Source organism: Rhinolophus hipposideros (genome assembly GCF_964194185.1).
Source record: "Rhinolophus hipposideros genome assembly, chromosome: 8".
In the NCBI taxonomy this organism is placed as follows: Eukaryota; Metazoa; Chordata; class Mammalia; order Chiroptera; family Rhinolophidae; genus Rhinolophus; species Rhinolophus hipposideros.
This window is the reverse complement of record NC_138054.1, coordinates 63,138,412-63,158,442: the sequence shown is the minus strand read 5'-3', so window position 1 is coordinate 63,158,442 and position 20,031 is coordinate 63,138,412. Positions and strand designations below refer to the sequence as shown.

General features: G+C 38.4%; 1 protein-coding gene across 5 annotated transcripts in view; it reads right to left on the bottom strand.

Annotated features, from left to right (window-relative positions):
• The window catches only part of LOC308500685 (phosphatidylinositol 3-kinase regulatory subunit gamma), a 75,167-nt gene that overhangs the window by 9,866 nt on the left and 45,270 nt on the right, over window positions 1-20,031 (bottom strand). For 4 of the 5 annotated variants that reach the window (XR_013993764.1, XM_081055898.1, XM_081055901.1 and 1 more), the window contains 5 exons: window positions 19,557-19,682; window positions 9,752-9,894; window positions 7,235-7,411; window positions 1,652-1,726; window positions 1,054-1,224 (listed from right to left, as the gene is read on the bottom strand). Coding sequence is in view for 4 of the 5 variants with exons in the window: in XM_081055898.1 (XP_080912024.1) it covers window positions 1,054-1,224; window positions 1,652-1,726; window positions 7,235-7,411; window positions 9,752-9,894; window positions 19,557-19,682 (692 nt within the window). In the remaining variant the exon portion in view is untranslated. Of the gene's footprint in view, window positions 1-1,037; window positions 1,225-1,651; window positions 1,727-7,234; window positions 7,412-9,751; window positions 9,895-19,556; window positions 19,683-20,031 lie in introns of all 5 variants that reach the window. The other variant, XM_081055899.1, reaches the window with a different exon arrangement.

The window sequence follows — 20,031 nt, the reverse complement described above, 5'->3', positions numbered from 1 at the left end:
TGGGCTTTGAAGCCAGGTAAACTTAGATTCAAACTCTGACTCCATGACAGGGTAGACCACTAAAGCACTCTGTTAATATGAGTGTCTTTTATCTATCCTCACCACATTGTCTTCTTTGAGGGCAAAATCATTTTGTCACCTTTTTTGACTTCTGCCACGTCCATCAGTAGCATCATTCTCATAATAATATTAGTAGATAACATTTACTTATTATGTGCCAGCACTGATCAAAGCACATTACATTACATATATTAATTCACTGAATACTTACAAAAAACGTGAAATAGACATTATCTATATTATACAGATATAGAAACTCGGCAAAGAAAAGTTAAGTAATTTACCCTAGGTCACACATCTAATAAGTAGCAGAGTCAGGATTCAAATCCAGTGTATCTGGCACCAAAGCTTGCTCTCATAACCATCATACTATACATCCACTCTAAGTATGGTCTTTGTCAATGAAGTAATTTGCCTTTCTAAGGAATATATGTAACACTTAGGCAAAATCTGACCAAGGAATGGTTTGTCACCCCCATAATTTCACTTTCCATTAAAAGGAAAATAGGCTTTTTCAAACAAAATCTTAAGATCATCTTACAGAAAACACCTAACATTTTCTGTCACTACCCCAACAGAATACTATTTAAGTACAAAATTTAGATAGAGTTTTCCTTCTGAAGTAAAAACAGTTCTATTTAATCAAGCTTTCCTAAATATGACAATGAAGACCAAGTTAGGCATGCAGGAGACTACTAAAGAATTAAGTGATCTTTTCAATTGAAGATCTCACATTATTTTTCACAAATAACTGAAATCCAATAGTAACACTGCAGGGTTTAATCTACTTACCATTTAAATTAAAATCCCCAAAATGATTTCAGATATCATTTCTCCTAAAGCAACTAACTGTTCCTTTGTACAATATGAATGGTCTCAGCCATGGCTCTCATTACTATACTTCAATTCATTTGATCTGAATTTTATGAGGGGCTGATTTTATATTAATCAATGCAGAAGTTTTCAAAAGGTCATACCCCAGAGAAGACTTACACCACAGAGCAAGCATAACATCCTTTCTTGCTACTCTCACGAATTAAGAATGCACCATCAGGTTTCCCATAAAGCAAGTCCTCTGCTTGTACTCGATTGATATCCTCAACAAACCAGGTTTTCTCATCATAATGGGGCAGGTTTTCATCTTCCTCATTGATAAAATAGGTCCTAAAAATTAAATGTTAAAATATTATTCTAATAATCAGGTTACTTATATCTAAAAGCAAATTCACAAATAAAACTCTCTTCTAAATCTTTAACCACAATGACAAAGTGAAATTGCAATTAGTTGGATGTTTTTTAACAACGTCATTACTTGGTATGGTGCAGCAAGCACAGAATTCACAGGTCTCATCCAATAAGCTAGCACATGGATATTTGGAAGAGCAATGCTTTTGTTTCATGTGGTTCGGCAGGTCTCTAAACACAAGTGCTTATAGGGTACTCTTGAGGCAATTCATTTCAAAAGAGGTGCAAAGTTATTGATTCAATGTTCTGAACTGACAATGAGAACCAACACTTAGCGAGCATAAAGAAGGCCCATGTCTTATATGGGAACAAAGCCCTCTGACAGAAGGGCACAGAGAGAACTTACTCGTCAGCATCCTCATTCTTGATTCCCAGCCAGGCATTCAGGCGCTTTTGTCTCACTCCTTTGTGATTGAGCCATCTGCCAAAGGGAAGACACCAGTGTCAGTATCTGTGCAAACTGCCTGGACAAAGTAGACACGTCCAAGCCAACTGAACTTCCAAAGTCCAGAAACCTCTTATTTATCCCAGTCCCACTGAGAGTGACCAGATATTTCCTTAAACTAGTTTCTCTATTACTTTTCCTTAAACTTTCTGCAAAAAGTCAGAAACAAAGGGCTATTTGAAATTAGGCACTTCTCTCACTTTTCATTTTCCTTTTCTAGAAGGTTATACCACCACAACATACTTACAATCAGACACAGTGGGACATTTATTCCTGAACTTATTAGTTAGGTGAGTGTGGTGTCACACATTTGCGATCTCCACTAAGCCAGAGGACTCAGTTCCTGTATGGTCTACTACAGTGAGTTTAAAATTCTTCAACAAAATTTCAAGGTCTATTTTTGCACCTAAGCAAGCCACAAGAAATTCAGGGTGGCAATCTGAGTAATTAATACAAATTTATTTCATCACCAGGCAAATCATAATATTTTAAAATATAGCCACACTTTAGATGGAAAATGATATGAACCATTACATTTACTTCCACTGAGGTGGCTGATGGCCTGAAACTTGAGTGGAATATAAAACTCTCTCACCATGACTGTCTACCAAGCAGGCCCTGATCATTCAGGTCTCACCATAAACGTCACCTCCTCAGGGAGGACTACCCTCAGTGTCCCGACTAAGGCAGGCCCCAATCACTCTCTGTGCTTTTATCATTTTCATAGAATATGCCTGAAATTCATTATTTTTTATTTTTACTTGTTTATGTTTGTCTACCCCATTAAAATGTAAGCTGCTTTAAATAAAGGGCTCTGTCCTGTTCATGGCTAATCCCAGTGCTGAAAACGGTGCCAGCACATAGCAGGTTATTCACTAAATAGTAAGTATTTGATGGTGGGCTGCTTTTAATAAATCTTCACGGTCAACTCCCAAGTCATCTTGTATCTTTCTCTGACCCCAAGTACAGTAGAGAACTTGGCATCACACCTAATTTTAAAGTTTTTTTATACAGATTTCATAGTCTTTCTCAATAATACATGTCCTTCAGTTAACCTGGATTTCATTTTTTATGCTTAGTGAAGCTAGAAAACAACTAACATGATGTTGATAGAATTTATTTAGTAACAAACCCCCTCCTCCAACACCACTTCTATCAGCAAAATATCCTGATACCCTTCTCTAAACACTCTTATCACAAAAACTTTGCTATCTTTAAAGAACGGATCTTTCCTTTATTAAAGCGACAAGCACACTGGGAAAACAGCTTGAAATAAACAAACGGCGCTACATTTTCTCGAGTTCTCATTTTCTTTTTTTTTGTAAGGAGGGCGCAACTCACAGTGGCCCATGTGGGGATCGAACCGGCAAGCTTGGTGCTACCAGCACCATGCTCTAACCAAATGAGCTAACCAGCTACCATGAGTTCTCATTTTCTTTTAACCACCAACCTCTTTAAATTGATCCTCCCTTTCTGCCACAAGGAATGTTAGGACACCCAGGAAAATCCAGGAGAAAGAGAAGAATGTTTTAGGTCTACCCTCCATCTATGATGGTGTTCTGCCTTTTCACATAAGCAACTTTTTTAATCTTCCAGAAGTCCATTTCAAATACTACTACATAGTTCTGAGTCCTTAAACATCTATTAACAATGCCAGGAACTGACTAGCTTTTAAAAATGATTTTGAAAAAGTTCAAGCAACTTTAGGTATGTTAATTCATATTTAACTTATTGATTAAATGCCTAGATCACATGTGAAGGCAGTATATTCCAGAGGGGAAACCTAACACCAAATTCTCATTCTGGGCGGCCGATGGCTCAGTTGGTTGGAGTGAGAGTTCTCAACAACACGGTTGCTGGTTCAACTCCCACACGGGATGGTGGGCTGCGCCCCCTGCAACTAATTTTTTGAAAATGATGACTGGACTTGGAGCTGAGCTGTGCCCTTCACCAACGACTTGGAGCTGATGGCCCTGGAGAGACACACTGTTCCCGAGTATTCCCCAATAAATCTTTAAAAAAAAAAAAAAAAAAGACTCTCATTCTGTTACTAATTGTGTGGTTTTGACCAGCCTCTCTTTATGCCTCAGGGTTCTCTTCTAAAAAACAGGGAAAATAATACTCCCATAGCTTACACTGAAGTTATCTTAAGAAAACCAAGAGAGAAAAAATAGGTTGTGTTAGTATACCCTCACCTAGTCCCCAACTCAGCAAGTAGGAAAAAAAATACGTATATGTGGTGTCCTTTCTAAAGGTCTAATTAGCCTTGCAACACAACTACCACCCCCTAAGAGGAAAAGAGCTGTATTTCACTCCAAAAAGAGGATTGAACTAGCCAGTTCCTGAGAGGGGGGAATAGGAAAAAATACTTTGAAGCTAAAGCAGAAGTCCTGGAGAATTTATGCTTCCCTAGAGCCTGGCTAAAGTATGAGATGGGGTAACAGAAAAGGGTGCCCCATGGACAAGACACCCTGGATGGAGGACAAGGTTTTCCGATGCAGAGTCTGTTGGTGTCGAATAAGGAGATTACTGTGAACAGCACTTCTGAATTTTTCTGAAGCAGCATTATGTAACCGGACGGCAGGACCCAGTGATTAGGGGCAGAGGAAGCGCCCAATGACGGCAGTGATGAGGGACAAGGGACTTTTGCTCCACTAGTTTCCTGGCAGTACTTCATGATGACATTCTTATATGATCCAAATGTGTGTGTATGTGTAAGAGGTGGGAAGAGCCCTAATCATAACTGAGATAAAATATTTTTCATATAACCAGGCAGGTGGAAACTTGGAATAAATTAATTTTGATTTAAGAAAAAGAGGAATTCCACTTGTCTCGCACCAAATTTTATAAACTTCACACTCCTTACATAAAAATGCGATAATATATAAGACATTTTGAAATGAAAAATCACTTTAAAAATGTTTAAGTTATGAGATAAATTAAGGAATGATTCACTACTTTCAAAAAACTAGACCACCACTATGGAAATGTAAAACAGTGCAGCTACTATGGAAAAGTCTGGCAGTTCCTCAGTTAAACACAGAATTACAGTATAACCCTGCAATTTCACTCCTCAGCATATACTCAAGAGAATTGAAAACATGTCCATACAAAAAGGTGTACAGGAATGGTCAGAACAGCATTATTCATAATAGCTAACAGCTAGAAAGAACCCAAATGTCTATCAATTGATGAATAGTGAAACAAAATGTCGTCTATCCTTACAATGGAATATAATGAAGTACTACTACATGCTACACATGGATGAACCTTGAAAACATTATGCTGAGTGAAAGAAGCTACGCCCAAAACACTACATGTTATATTTTTCTATTTATATAAAATGTCCAGAATAGGCAAACCCATAGAGACAGAAAATACATTAGTGGTTGTTTAGGGCTGTAGCGGATGGGGTGATAAGGGGATGATAGGTTAAGGGTACATGGTGTCTTTTTTGGAGTGATGAAAATGTTCTAAAATTAACTATGGTGATGGTTGCACATATCTGTGAATGTAATAAATACACTGAATTATATACACTTTGAAATGGATGAATCGTATGGGATGTGAATTATATCTCAATAAAGTTGTTTTAAAAAATAATAGAACACCCTCCACAGAGCTCCTTTAGCTGTAAACTTCCCTAGTACATAGTACTCAAAACTCATTAATGCACCGTATTATTATGGTAAATTATTCTTTATTTTGAATTTATCAATTTAGATTTATAAATACCAAGAAAAGTAAACGGTAATCATGGAAACTAACTCCCGATGAAAAAGAATTCTACATGAACAACCAAATTCCTTTTTTTGAAAAGGAATTTTAAAGGATTTTATATTTTAAAAAAATTTTACTCTCTACTTAAGAAATGAAATTCTGTATTTAAGCATTCAAGAATGCTTTCTAGAAATAGTACACAGTGATCTCAGCAGAGAATCTCATAAAATCCTGTGGGCGATGTGCAGTGGGAAGTCAGGGAAATGTCCTCACGCATACGTTTTACAATCAGTCTCCTTTAGGACTGACTAGACAGTTTCAAAATTGGAACAGATCCAGTCCACCTAGTATTATGTTTGTTAGAACCATCAAAGCATGGGCTATGGAACACTCGACTATTCTCCCTGAAGCCCTTCCCAAAGAGGTAATGACTGTCCGCGTCTCCCTAAACATCCTGGTTATCATGCATGATGTTATCTAAACTCTCCTTCATATTTAGTTTACATAACTCGTTAAAGGAACTTTCAAGGTTTAATTTGCCACACTTATTCATGTTCCTTGGGATGGTATATTCTTTAATATTGCTTTCCAGGGCAAAGACATGCTTCCATTCATTCCTGTGGTCTATGGCATAGACTTCTTGGGCCCTTCTTCAGCTTCATATGTGACCAGAACCATATAAGGATTCCAAGAACAGACACAATCTGATTTCAGGAAAAGGCATCTCCTTTACCTTGTTTTCAAAGCTTTTCTGTATGCTACGTGTACTTGCTTGACTTTTGGGGGAACCACAATAGCAAACTGAAATGATCTCTGGAGAGCAGTGTTATTAAAACTACTCAACATACTATAGTTGTAATTGCCCCCAAAACAATCACCTTAAATTTGCCTCTACTGAAACTCAACAGCCACTATTCCAACCTTAAAGCTTGTATTTTATCTGCTCTCCCTTTGTCACACAAAGACCCTGACATCTAGAGAAAACCCAGTCAGAGGTCTTACTCTGTCTTCTCCTGCCAAGAGTTTGAATTGAATTGTTTTACAGGCATTAAAGTCACCCATAAACATATTTCGTAACAGTCTATTCATTACCTAGAACTAAACCTAATAGAGTTTCCTTTTTCATGGATTTTCTTCTTTTTTGAAGCAGTCATTGGTCCTCAAAACCTAATCCACACAATTTGTTCTGATAATATACTTTCAATCTATATTTGGATAATATCACTATATCTAGCTAAATGATATAATTTTCCATAATATTAAAGAGTTGGGTTTCACTCCTCAGGTCAAATTATCTTTCATTCCTGCTACTGACACAGTTCTATTACTTAATTACAGAATTTCATTTCTTAAATATAAAAACCTTTAATATATTTTTCTGTATATTTATTTGTAGGCCCTGCATTCTTGGTGTCAGTGCCTGTGCCCATGAGGGATAATTTCTATTTCTGTGGCTCTACTATGTATAGAACCAAAGATTCTGGCTTTTGTGGTTCAGGCAAACATGACTCTGTACTTTGCTCCTGCCACAGCCACCCTCTGGCATTTCCAAGGCAGTTGTACAGTTTAGAGTCCTACACTGCTCCCACACGTTGACTTCAGGTAGCCTGTGGTACCCCTGCTACTAACAGGAATGCTTTCCTACATTCTTACACTCTCACTGGCCAGTTCTCAATTACAAATCTCTTCTTCTACCTCCAACGTTTCCAGTGCCAGCAGTGACCTGGTGCTGGTGGCCCCCCCACCCAGGCCCAGCCTACTTACACAAGGTGCTGATCTCGAATCTTACGCAGCTGGATCAGGTCAGGTTTGATGCTATTCATTTTTTTATCTATTTCCCGGTTGTCCAAAGCTTGTTTCTTCAAATCCTGCTCTAGACGCACTTTGCTATCATGAATCTCACCCAGACGTGATTTCAATTTGTCATAATTCATCATAATTCTGTGAAAATATTTAACAAATTAAGGCTAAAATAGGAACCAAGCAGAAGTGTTCCATAGTGTGAGCAGAGTCCTAACATCTTAAGCGTGGTCGACATCGCTGTTTTTACCTGGCCCATACCCATTCCCACTCTTCTGGTAATAGCACCCTCATGGTCCCTATAGGTAAGGGTTCCCTGTCCCCGTCTCATATTCAGAGGTGAACTTCCACACAACCCAGCCTGGCCAAGAAGAGTATTCCATTCCATCCTATCCCTACCCTCAAGCCACAGTGACTGGTTCATGAATGGGAAAAATACCCAAGCTGACTCAATGACAGTCAATTCCAGAACTTTCACTGGAACGATTATAAAGAGATTCTCTTTTCCCACTGGAATTGCTAAGCTATTACTACATATGTGATTGTAGGACTCCCAGCTGCTATCTGCTACCTTATATAGAAAGCCTACCTGAGGATGAAGCCCACACAGAGAAAAACTGAGCCAAAAGAGTATGAGAGAGAATCGTGATGACCTTGTTTGGGTCCTGGATCAAGCCATGATTGAACCAGTAAAACTGTGTGTATGACATCAAGCAGTAACACAACACAGCAGCTAAGAGCAATGGCTTTGCAGTCAGCCCACCGAAGTTGGAATCTCTGGCCTGCCACTTACTGTGTGGCTATGAGCAAGTTAACTTCTCTGTGCCTTCATTTCCTCTTCTGGGTACCTCAACAGTGCCTGCCTTCGCTGGGTAAATGTGATAATACACGTAAAAGGACTAAACAGTGCCTGGTTCATCTTGGGAAGCAGTCCTTAGATGATGGAGACAAGCTTCTGGAGCACGAAGTTCTGCTCTGCACTGAACCCTTACGGCAACAAGTGCCCACATTACTCGTTTATCCCTCAGTATGCAGTTTTACATTACTATCAAAACTTCATCATGCTACTCTTCCTCCCTTTGCAACTACAGTACAAGTTATTTTCTTTTCCTTCATTAATAATTGTCATTTATTGACAGCATATGCCAAGATATATACATACACACAAACATGCCTTTCTGTACCGTGTGTGTGTGTGTGTGTGTGTGTGTGTGTGTGTGTGTGTGTGTCATTTAATTCTCTCGGCATTTCAACAAGATATAATCCACAGTTTATGGAGGAGAAAACAGGCTGAGAGAATTAAGAAACTCACCCAAGGTCACACAGCTGGTAAACAGTCAATACATAATTCAAGCCCATGGTTTCAACAACGAGGCCCCACAACACTCAGCCCTATTCTTTTGCACACAGAAGTTCACCAACACTTTGGTGTCGATGCGAGAAATAATTTTGCTTTTTCCTTGTTTATGATTCACTTTTATTTATTACCCACTTTTTCACTCCTTAACCCACTGTCATCTGACTCAGTCTTCTAATACTCCACTAAATTTGCTTTAATAAAGTTTCCCAATATCCTTTCAGTTGCCAGATCCAATACTTCAACAGGCTGCGCATTCTTTCTGTGTAATCTCGTTTTCAGCATCTACCATCACCTACACAGTTCTGTGCCCTGAGTTCCGAATCCAACAGCCCTTCCAACAATTCCATTTGGGTTCTCACAGGAACCTTAAACTCATTGGTTCCAACCCCAAACTCTCCTCACAGACTCTCTATGTTGGTGGATGACACCATTCCTTAGTCACTAGGAATAATCTTTGACTAATCCCACACTTACCATTCCTGGTCAGGCCTTAAGTCCTCAGCATTTCCATTAGCTCCCCCTCCTTTCCTGCCATTGCCCTGGTTCAGGCCCTCACCATCTTTTAACTTGATGACTACAGAAACTGCAGACACTTCCAACAATCAGGCTGCTCTTCCTGCCCATGGTCTTGTTCCATCTCCAATTTATTCTCAGACTGCTGCTGTTGATTTTCAGTTCAATCAGCATTCAGTATTCAATCAGCACCACTATGACCTCAGGCACCATAACAGGTGCTGGAGCTGTCAGGGAAATAAGTCATCATCCTCACTCCCAACAAGCTCACAGTTTAGTGAGTGGCACACTCAGTAATTATTATAGTAGGGATCGGGACCAGATACTGTAGGGGTAGGGACAAGAAGCCCCCAAACCAGTCTAGGGAATCAGGGGAGATTTTCTAGAGAACATCATGTCTAAGCTGAGTCCTAATGGAGTAGGAGTTAGCGTTTAGGAGGACAGAGAAAGAACACAGAAGAGAGATGATTCAGTTTGGTGCTATTACTGGGAAAAGCAAGTATTTCCATATGGCAGGACTGTGAAGTTTAAGGGGTAAAAGCAGACACAGCAGAGATTATTGTGGAAGAAAAGAAGTCTTGTCTCACTAGTGTACTTGGTAGATTTACCGTTCAATTTCCTTTTCATTCCCCTCTCTGCGAAATCGCTCGATATATTCTTTGCTATATTGTTCTTGTGTGTGACACTGCTCTTCGAATATTTTAATTGTTTCATTAAAAGCTTCAATTGCAGTCCGCTTCATCTGTATTTCCTATAGGAGAGAAAAAGAAAAGACATACACTTCATTGTCTTTATTTTTTTTTTGTAACTCTGGTCTTCAAACAAATCTTATAATTCTAGTTACCATTCCATATAAGACCGAATTCAGAAGGCTAAAACAAGACCCTTTATTTAACTCCTACCCTTCTTACTTATACTCATATGCAAAATGCATCATCCAAACCCTAAAATAAAAGAAAAAGAACTATTACCTGAAATATAGCTGAGAAGCACAAAAAGGGCTCTGAGTCGCTAAAAGGGATTAACCCTGAACACCTTGAAGACAAGATAAGGTTCTGCCTCTGCACCTACTATAGTGCTGACCCCCAAGAGGTGCTGAAGGAGTGAATGGGTAGAACAGAGGAGTCCGTGCACCTGAGTGCAAGCCTTATTCCCAGAAGAGCCCTCTACAGTTTATTCTTACTTTCATTTCTAAAGCATGTTGTTTTCCAAACAGATTCATCAGTAGATTAATCTGATTAGAAAAGAGGAAGAATAGCTGCTAAAATCAGATGCAGAGGGAGATGAAAAACTAAAAAGTCCATAAAACAAAAGCCCAGTAGGCTAAGGCATTCAGCACTAGGGTAAGTAATCTTTATACATTTCAATGAACTCTGAGGGTATCTGTAGACTTGAGCATCTGAATCATGAGTCCCCTAAAACCTCCCTAGAGGGTTCGATTTGGTTCAATTTACTTTAGAAAGTCAAAAAAATATGTATAAAGTTCTAGAAAGATCATCATCCTGAATGTTTACAATTTTTAAAGGTTTGGTGCTTATAGGATAATTCCTCAACTATTCAGCACTGATTAATTTCCACAAATGATTATTGAAAATCCACTATACAGAAAGTATCATCTGGTGATAAAGAGATTCATAAAACATGGAGCCTACCCTTCAGGATTCAGAATATACAGGTTAGATTTCTGAACTTTATAGGTTTTTTTTCATGTCATGGTAGAGGAAATCAAGTGCAGTGAATTAGTTACTTACTGCTTTACAGAGGCTTCATGGAGAAGGCAACATTTGAGCTAGGTCTTAAAGAATTGGGTTAGGGGAAGAGAATGCAGCATGGTACATAGAGATAGCACAGCATGGTGTATACATGAAATAGTAATAGGGGATGTTCAGGGATCAGCAATTGCTCATCTGCTAATCTCTGGAACACAGAGATTAGCAGATGAGGGAAGCTAGAACCTTACAATGTTCCATATAGCTGAGGTTATATCATATAGATCTCAAACAGTACTGTAAACTTATTGAAATGCCCATATTTACATATCTAGCTACAAATTCTACAACTCTCTCATTTTAGTGTAGGGTCTTGGCTCCCTTGCAAGGTTAGCAATTACTAATGAAGCTCTGTATTTTCAAAGAAAACAACAATAATTTAGACTTTACTAACACTGGAAGATGTGTTGGACGGTAGGGCGGCAAAGGGCAAAGTATTTGCCATCACTGCCAAAGCAGCAGCTCCCCGTAAACAATGCCACTATACCTGCCACCAAAACTAGAAACCTACCTGTATCAACACATCTTCTTTCTCTTCCCTTTATCTACATGTGCTATGGGTCTCCCCTCTTCCTTTCTCAGGTACTTCATTCCATTACATCAGCCAACCCCTCTTACATCATTAACTCTCCCAGTCTAAGAGTTCCTTCTCATCAATATACAAACAAAGTTCTAGTTCCACCACTCTGGAAAAAAAAAAAAATTCCTAACCCTAAATTCTCTTCCAGTCACAGTTAAGCTTCTTGAAAGAGTTGTTTATATGTGCTCTCTTTCCTCATCTCTCACTCACACTCCAACTCACTCTGTTCTGGCTTCTGTACTCAGCATTTCACAGAGACAGCTCTTTCCAAAGTCACCAGTGATCTCATTGTCAAATTCCTGTCTCTTCTCCCAATCCATCACTAAGTCCTATCATTTTTCCTTCTAATTATATGTAATCCAGATGTCAAACATCTCCACATGCAGTCTACTCTTACTCTATGCCAACTCTGACTCAGGATACACCATCTCTTTCCCATTCTCTGGGAAGAATTCACTTACATCAAAGCAATCTAGATTTTATCTAAGATTTCATAGGGGGGAAAAAACAGAGGAAGTCTATATCACTTATAAACACTTATAAACTGAGGAGGTCAATTCTTTAGTCTCCCTTTAACACATCTCCTGTACTGCTCATCACTGGATCCCTCCCCCTTTTTTCCTCCCCTTCCCAAAGCTTTAAGCCTTCATGGCTCGTCTCTGTTTAGCCCCATCTCAAGTCTTGCTCTCAATTCTCACATAGAGAAATTCAGCCCTCTTCCAGCTTCGACCTACTGGCTTTTGGTTGCCTCCATCTACCCCCAACACCCAGCTCTCCAACCAGGGATTCCAAGTCCAGAACCCAACCTCATCTCAGCTGCTCAGAATTAATAATCTGCTGTTAAATCCCCAATATTACTGAACATATTGGCAGCATGTGGAGCTTTCTCTGCTTTCTCCAGCCATGACCAAAGGCAGATATGCAGCTCCAAAGCCACATGCAACAGTGGCCATTTTTCCCAGCCTCTATTCACAGGAGGTTTAGCGTAGACCCCACTTCATATTATGAGTTTGACTCCAGGCCCTAGTGAAGCGTGGAGTGCTTTTGGTTCTTTACCTTGCATAAATTCATTCAACAAATAATTGAACACTATCTCTATGCCAGGCATTATTTAAAGAATTTGGGATACATAAGTGAACAAGCTCAGATAAAGATATCTGCCCTCCTGGAACTTACAGTTTAAGGGGTCATGCAGACAATAAATAGCAGACATGATAAGTAAATTATATAGTTTTTTAGAAGGTAAGAAATATTATGGAAAAACCAAAAGTAGATTGGGAAAGGAAGGTTGGAATGTGAGTCTCAATTTTAAATAAAGTTGTCAGGCCGGTCTTGTTGCGATGACAACATCTGAGCAAAGACTGCAAGGAGATGAAGGGGTTAGCCAGGTCACGGTCTGGGGGTGAGAGGTGTTTCAGGCAAGGAAATAGCCAGTGCAAACACAAGAAGGTAAAAGAGTGATCTAGTATTTCAAGGGACAGCAAGGAGACTAGTGTGGCAGGAGCACTGCAAGGACAAAAGTTTTAAGAAATGAGGTCAGAGAGGAAGAGAGGCACAGATCGTACTGGGCATTGAAGAAAGGATTATGGCTTTCACTCTGTGTAAAATGTAGAAATCAGAGATGGGTCTGAAACAAAGGAGTGCTGTGATCACACCTATGTTTTACAAGTATCACGTGGCTGCTAGGTTGAGAATTGATCAGGGGAAAGGGAGCATGGTTAAGGGCAAGAAGACCACCTAGGAGGTTTCTGTGGTAAATCAAGACAAGAAATTATAGTGGCTTAGATCAAGGTATTAGCAGTGAATGAGAAGAGGTTGGATTCTGGGTATATTCTAAAGGTAAAGTCAACAGGAATTCCTGATGGATTGGATGCAAGGTATGATATAGAGTCTACTAGGATAACTTCAAGGATTTTGGTCTGAGCCAGGATGTGACTGCTCTCAACTGAAATGGGAAAAGCAAAGGGTAGAACAGTCTTGAGGTGGGATATCAGAATTCTACTTTGGACATGTTAAATTTGAGATATATATTAAACATCCAACTGAAGCTGTTGAATTAGGCAGTTGGATGTATGACGCTCCAGTTAAGAGAAGTCAGAAGGACCAGAGATATAAGTTTGGGAGTTTACTAGCATATAAATGTATATAAACCATGAGACTCTTTGAAATCACCAGAGTAAATAAGCAACTAGAAAAGTGGAGAAATCAGCAAAAAAGACTGGAAGGAAATACCAGGGAGGTCAAACTCTCGGTTGCCTCTGCTGATTTCCAAATCTGAAAGTTTCATTCATGGTTATTATAATGAATTCCCGTTGCACCTCTGATCTACAAAAATATCCATATTGTTTTTGCATACAGCCATGTGCCTTTAATGTTTATCATTTTAGTGTGAGATATAAGTGCTCAAAACAAATGCACAGCTTAACATATTATTATAAAATGAGCATCCACTCCCAGAAGCCCAGAAATGGCCTGTGTATCCTTTCTGGATCACAATGCCCTGCTTCTTCCCACTCCACCTCCCCCTGCCTCGGTGATAACACTATCCTGCTGCCCTTTACGAAGAAGATTTCCTTACAATTCTTACGGTTTTATCACTTTATGCTCTCATCCAAAGTAAAGTTAACATTTGCCTGGCTTTGTACATTATATGAATACACATATGTATTCTTTTGTATCTTTTACTCAATCAATATTCTTTATAAGATTAAACATAGTGTTGTATGTTGCCCTTTAAGTAAATATACACACACAAATATAGTAATCCATCATTGCTTTGTTTGATGCAGAGGAAAGGAATTAAAATATGCCATTTTGACTAATGCACATCTGTGTTTAACAAATATTGTCAGAGTACAATAAACTTCTGAAGAATAGTGTCTCATCTCTCCCTCTGTGTTTCTAGTCAAGCATAGTATCATCCCCAGACTACGTATTCAATAAATGGTTTTGCATGGTTATAGTGAGCATTTTAAACCAGATTCCCTCTCTCTCTCACTCTCTCTCTCACTCTCTCTCTCTCTGTGTCTCTCTGTCGCTGTCTCTCTCTCTCTCTCTCTCTCTCTCTCTCTCTCTCTCTCTCTCTCTCTCTCTCTCTCACACACACACACACACACACGCACACTCAGTCCAATATAGTTGGGGTTGCCATTATCTCCATCTTATAGATCAATGGGAAACTGAAGCACAGACAGACTCTTTCAAGGGACATAAACAGTTTTCTAACATAACCAGGATTAGAAAATAAATCTCCTAAATTCCAATTCAGTTCATTTTATGTATTTTAAGAATGTTGTACTTGCACACAGAAAAAAAAATTTAAAAATAATATAAAAAATACATAATAAAGAGTAAGTTTTCTACTTTTGGACTCTCAGTCTTCATTATCTTACGCAGAGGGTATATAAGTTTCTGACCAGATATTCTGAGCACATATTAATGTGTAAACGTATATATACTGTATACTCTTTCTTTTTTTAACCATAGCGCTCTATACTCTTTTTTAACCATAAATGACAGTATACCACATATATTTTTCTATACCTTGCTTTTTTTTTACTTAATATATCTTAGAAATCACTTAAAATCAGTAAATATAGACCTCCCCCAGTCTTTTTTTTTTTTTTTTAAGATTTTCTTGGGGCAGGGGAACAGGACTCTATTGGGGAACAGTGTGTACTCCCAAGACTTTTTTCCCAAGTCAAGTTGTTGTCCTTCCAGTCTCAGCTGTGGAGGGCGCAGCTCAGCTCCAGGTCCAGTTGCCCTTGCTAGTTGAAGGGGGTGCTGCCCACCATCCCTTGCGGGACTCTAGGAATTGAACTGCCAACCCTGTGGTTGAGAGTCCACGCTCCAACCAACTGAGCCATCCGGGAGGCAGCTCAGCTCAAGGTGCCGTGCTCAATCCCAGTTGCAGGGGGCGCTGCCCACCATCCCCTGCGGGACTCAAGGAATTGAACTGGCAACCTTGTGGTCGAGAGCCCACCGGCCCATGTGTGTATCGAACGTGCAGCCCTCGGAGCCAGGAGCATGGAGCTCCAACCGTCTGAGCCACTGGGCGGGTCCCTCCCTCAGTCTTTTTGATGGTTATAATTTTGTTTCATTGTTCTAAAAAGAAAACACCATTTTGCTATAATATATATATTTACATTATTATTTCTATTAGTCTTTCCTTCTTTCTATTTTAACTGCATTTTTCCCAAATCCCTCTAACTCTACCACCCAGCATATTTCCATAGTCTTCCCTTCAAGTGAACAGGTACACCCACAGCTGAAATCACATTGTACACACAATTCTACCTGCCGTCGCCTTGCCCTCCAACTACATCATAAGCATTTGTCAGGTCATCAGGAATTCCTAAGAAGCACGTAATAACAGCAGTTGCCTCTGAGGAATGAGGACTTTTACTTTGTATGCAATAATTCATACAGAATTCAGCAATACTTTATATTGAATTTAGCATATGTATTTGTGTAACTTTTGTACTTTTTAAAAATCAGGAAATTTTTAAATAATTTCTGAAAAAATGATTTTAATAGCTATATAACATTCTACATGTGATCACTTCATCATCCCCTAATGTTGACCACTTATGCTAATTCAAATTGAAGATGCCTTAGTAACTTTTTTCCATTCTACCCCAAACACTGGCTTCATCACAGATAATTCATCTAGAAGAGCTAAAGGAATACAGAGAAGCTGAAATTTGCAGTATGAAAAAAAGCATACACGCGGCTGCAGGATGGCTCAGTTGGTTAGAGTGTGAGCTCTTAACAAGGTTGCCAGTTCGATTCCCACATGGGCCAGTGAGGAATCGGCCTATGGGCACCCTTCACAACTAGATTGAAAACAACGACTCGACTTGAAGCTGAGCTGTGCCCCCCACAACTAGATTGAAAAACAATGACAACATGGAGCTGATGAGTCCTGGATAAACACAGTTCCCCAATATGCCCCACCTCCAAAAAAAAAAGAAGCATACACACTGACGCATACCACAGACACAGTGTAAGTATCAGATAGAAAGAAAAAAATATTAAAATCATTCTGAATAACTAATTAAGTAATAAAACCTGAAAAATAAAATGGAACCAAACACCTCATGGAAAAAATGGACCATTACAGCATTTCTGGCTACTATAATCCCAGACTTTTCCCAATTAGTACTGTATCTCATTACTAATCTGTAATCCTCAGAAGCCAATAACCCCTAATCAGCTCCACCAATCCTGAGGTCCTTGGTGTAGTCTCTGTCTTTACATTGCCCTCCACACACACTAACTTGGAAATACGAGAAAGGGCTTTGGGCTGGAAAAATCAAGAGCATAAATACTATGGTCAGAACAAGGCACCATGAGTTACAGTAACACTGGAATAGCTCATAGCTGACTCACCATTCCACAGCTAACAATTATAAAAGATATACAAAACAAGTATGTTATAGGCAAATTGTCAAAAACAAAGAGAGAATCTTAAAAGCAGCAAAAGAAATAACTCATCATGTAGAAAGGATCCTCAATAAAATTAATAGCTGATTTCCCATCAGAAACCATGGAGGTCAGAAGACAGTGGGATAGTATATTTAATACCCTGAAAGAAAAAAAAACTGTCAACCAATAATTCTATATCTGGCAATATTGTCCTTCAAGAATGAAGGAGGAAAAAAAAAAAGAACAAAGGAGAAATTAAGATATTCCCAGATAAACAAAAGTTGAGGAAGTTCATTACCAATAGACCTGCCCTACAAGAAACTCCTTCAGGCTGAAGGACATGAGACAGTAACTCAAAGGCACATGAAGAAATAAAGAACCTGTTACATGTAACTGCACAGGTAAATATAAAAGCCAGTATTATTGTACTTTTGGTTTGTAACTTCTTTTTTCCCCATATGATTTAAAGGACAAGTACATAAAACAATAATTATAAATCTATGTTAATGGGCACACAATGTATAAAAATTGGTAAAAATTGGTAAAAATAATATAAAGGGAGAGGGACAAAGATGTACAGGAGCAACGTGTTTATACACTATTGAAAACTTATTGAATAGTAAGTTGGTATTATTCATACTACGTTATTATGCAGTTAAGATATTAATTGTAATTGACAGAACTAGAAAAACAAACTAGTATCGATACAGAATATCTGAATGAACCATCAATCACCTTGACCTAACTGATATTTATAGAGCTATACCAACAACTATATTAATCTTTATCAGTGCCCATGGAATGTTTACAAAAATAAGGCACGTGTTAGTTCGGTCATAAGTCAATAAATTTCAAGGCTGTAACCAGTGACTACAACAAAATTAAATTAGAAATAAATAATATCTAGAAAAGCCCCCAATACTTAGAAATTAAAGAACATATGGGCCAAAGAAGAAATAACAAGGGAAATTAGAAAATATTTTAAACTGAATAATGAAAACAACAGTATAACAAAATTTGTAGGATACACCAATAGCAGTGCTTAGAGGGAAATTTGTAGCTTTAAATGCTTGTTTTAGAAAATAAAAATGTTTTAAAACCAATGAACAAAAGTTCTACCTTAAGAAGCTAGAAAAAGAAGAGCAAATTAAATTGAAAGAAAGAAGAAAGGAAATAATAAAGATAAGGGCAGAAGTCTATGAAATAGAAAACACTTAGGGGGGAACAATCCCATTATTGTTATCTCCTAGAAAGGACTCAGGCAAGTTATTATTGCCCTGAATATTCACTTTGAATTTAGTAGAATGAACAAACGTTACTATACCATGGACTGATCAACACAGACTAATGCGACTATACAGCATTTGATGTTCAAAGTAATAACCTATGTTTCTAAAGACTGTGTATGAGAAACCCAGTAAAATGTTTTCTGAGGCCACTGTTGACATAAATATCGCAACAAATAAAACTTCCCTGAAGACTTGCACCTTCATAAAAATTCCTAGCACCTTTTATATATTATGTAACAACTCACGGAGAATTAAACCAATCCAAGTGTAACTTAAAGGGAGTCAAAGTAGTTCTAGGAAAAAAACCAGATTATTCTCCAGAATTTTGCTTTATATCATAAATGTGATAAAAGTGATATTATTAAGGTTTATAATCTAAAAACTATGTGGCTGAGACTACCGGTGGTCCCACCATTTCCATTAGCTCCTTGTTCCTCAGTAAACTCCCACATTTTAATTGTGCACACCTGACCAGATAAAAACCAGCTTTCTTAGCCTCTCCTGCTAGTGGCTAAGGCTTCCACTCTCCATCCACTGGCTAGACATAGCTCCCCCTAGCTGTGATCTGGAGCTATGTTTACCAGTGGGAGGAGAGGGGAAGCAGTCTGTGTTTCTTCTACCAAGTAGCCTTAAAAAATGGGAACGTCCCTGTTCGAGAAAAGCATCCGAGGAGCTGCTTTGGGAACGAGGGTTTGACTACTTGATATGCTAATCATCATTTGAATTTCCCAGCCCCTTCTGGCCTGCTCGCTTCAAACTGGCCAGCACCCACTAGCCAGATTGACACATTCCGTTTCTCACACAGGGATTTTGTACAACTGGGAATTTTCACTTCAATGTATTCTGCAATGGCTAAGAAAACGTAAAATAAAGTGAAGAGTATCCAAAAAAAAAAAAAAAATGGGAACGTTCCTTTCTCCTTCCTATTCTTCCTTCCTGTTTCCTAGAATATGGTTGTTATGACTGATATTGGAATAAGTCAGCTTCCACAGAGAGCAAAGCATCAACACAGAAGAACCCTAAACCCTAATGACTGTGGAGTTGCCATAACACCCCTGTCCTATCTATACATGAAAGAAAAATAAATTTCTATCTGAAGCCTTTGTTATTTTGTAATTTTTTGTCACTTGCAATCAATCCTTATCTAGTTAATACTAACTGATATAAAATATATCCTTAACCAATAAAAAAAGTGATTTATGAATGGGAGAGGAATTTGTATCATCAAAGTCTCAAAAAGACTATTTAAAATGTTAAGACAGCTAAAGACTATCAGGTAAATTAAACAAAATCTGATGGAAATATAACATTGCATACTTATTGGCCTAAACAACAAAAATATACTAACCTGGGATGTTCTGGTATATTCTTCATATAGCCTGTCATACTCTTTACTCTTTTCCTGATATTGAGAGTGATACTCTTGCAGTTTTTTACCTACTGCATCAATGTTGTCTTCTTTTACCAACTGATCCTATGCGGGAAAAGAAAAGAAATAAAGACTTTTGGGGGGAGGGTGGGGTGGGGTGGAGATGAGGGTAAGGGGCATCAAATATATGGTGATAGAAGGAGAACTGACTCTGGGTGGTGAACACACAATGGGATTTATAGATGATGTAATACAGAATTGTACACCTGAAATCTATGTAATTTTACTAATAATTGTCACCCCAATAAATTAAAAAAAAAGAATTCAAACACACACACACACAAAAAAGAAATGTTAACAATTCTGACATGAATTTTCCACATCTATTTATTTTTAAAATGTGTTTCTACTGTAAGTTTAAGCCACTGTATTAATATCAAGCATACAAAAGCAC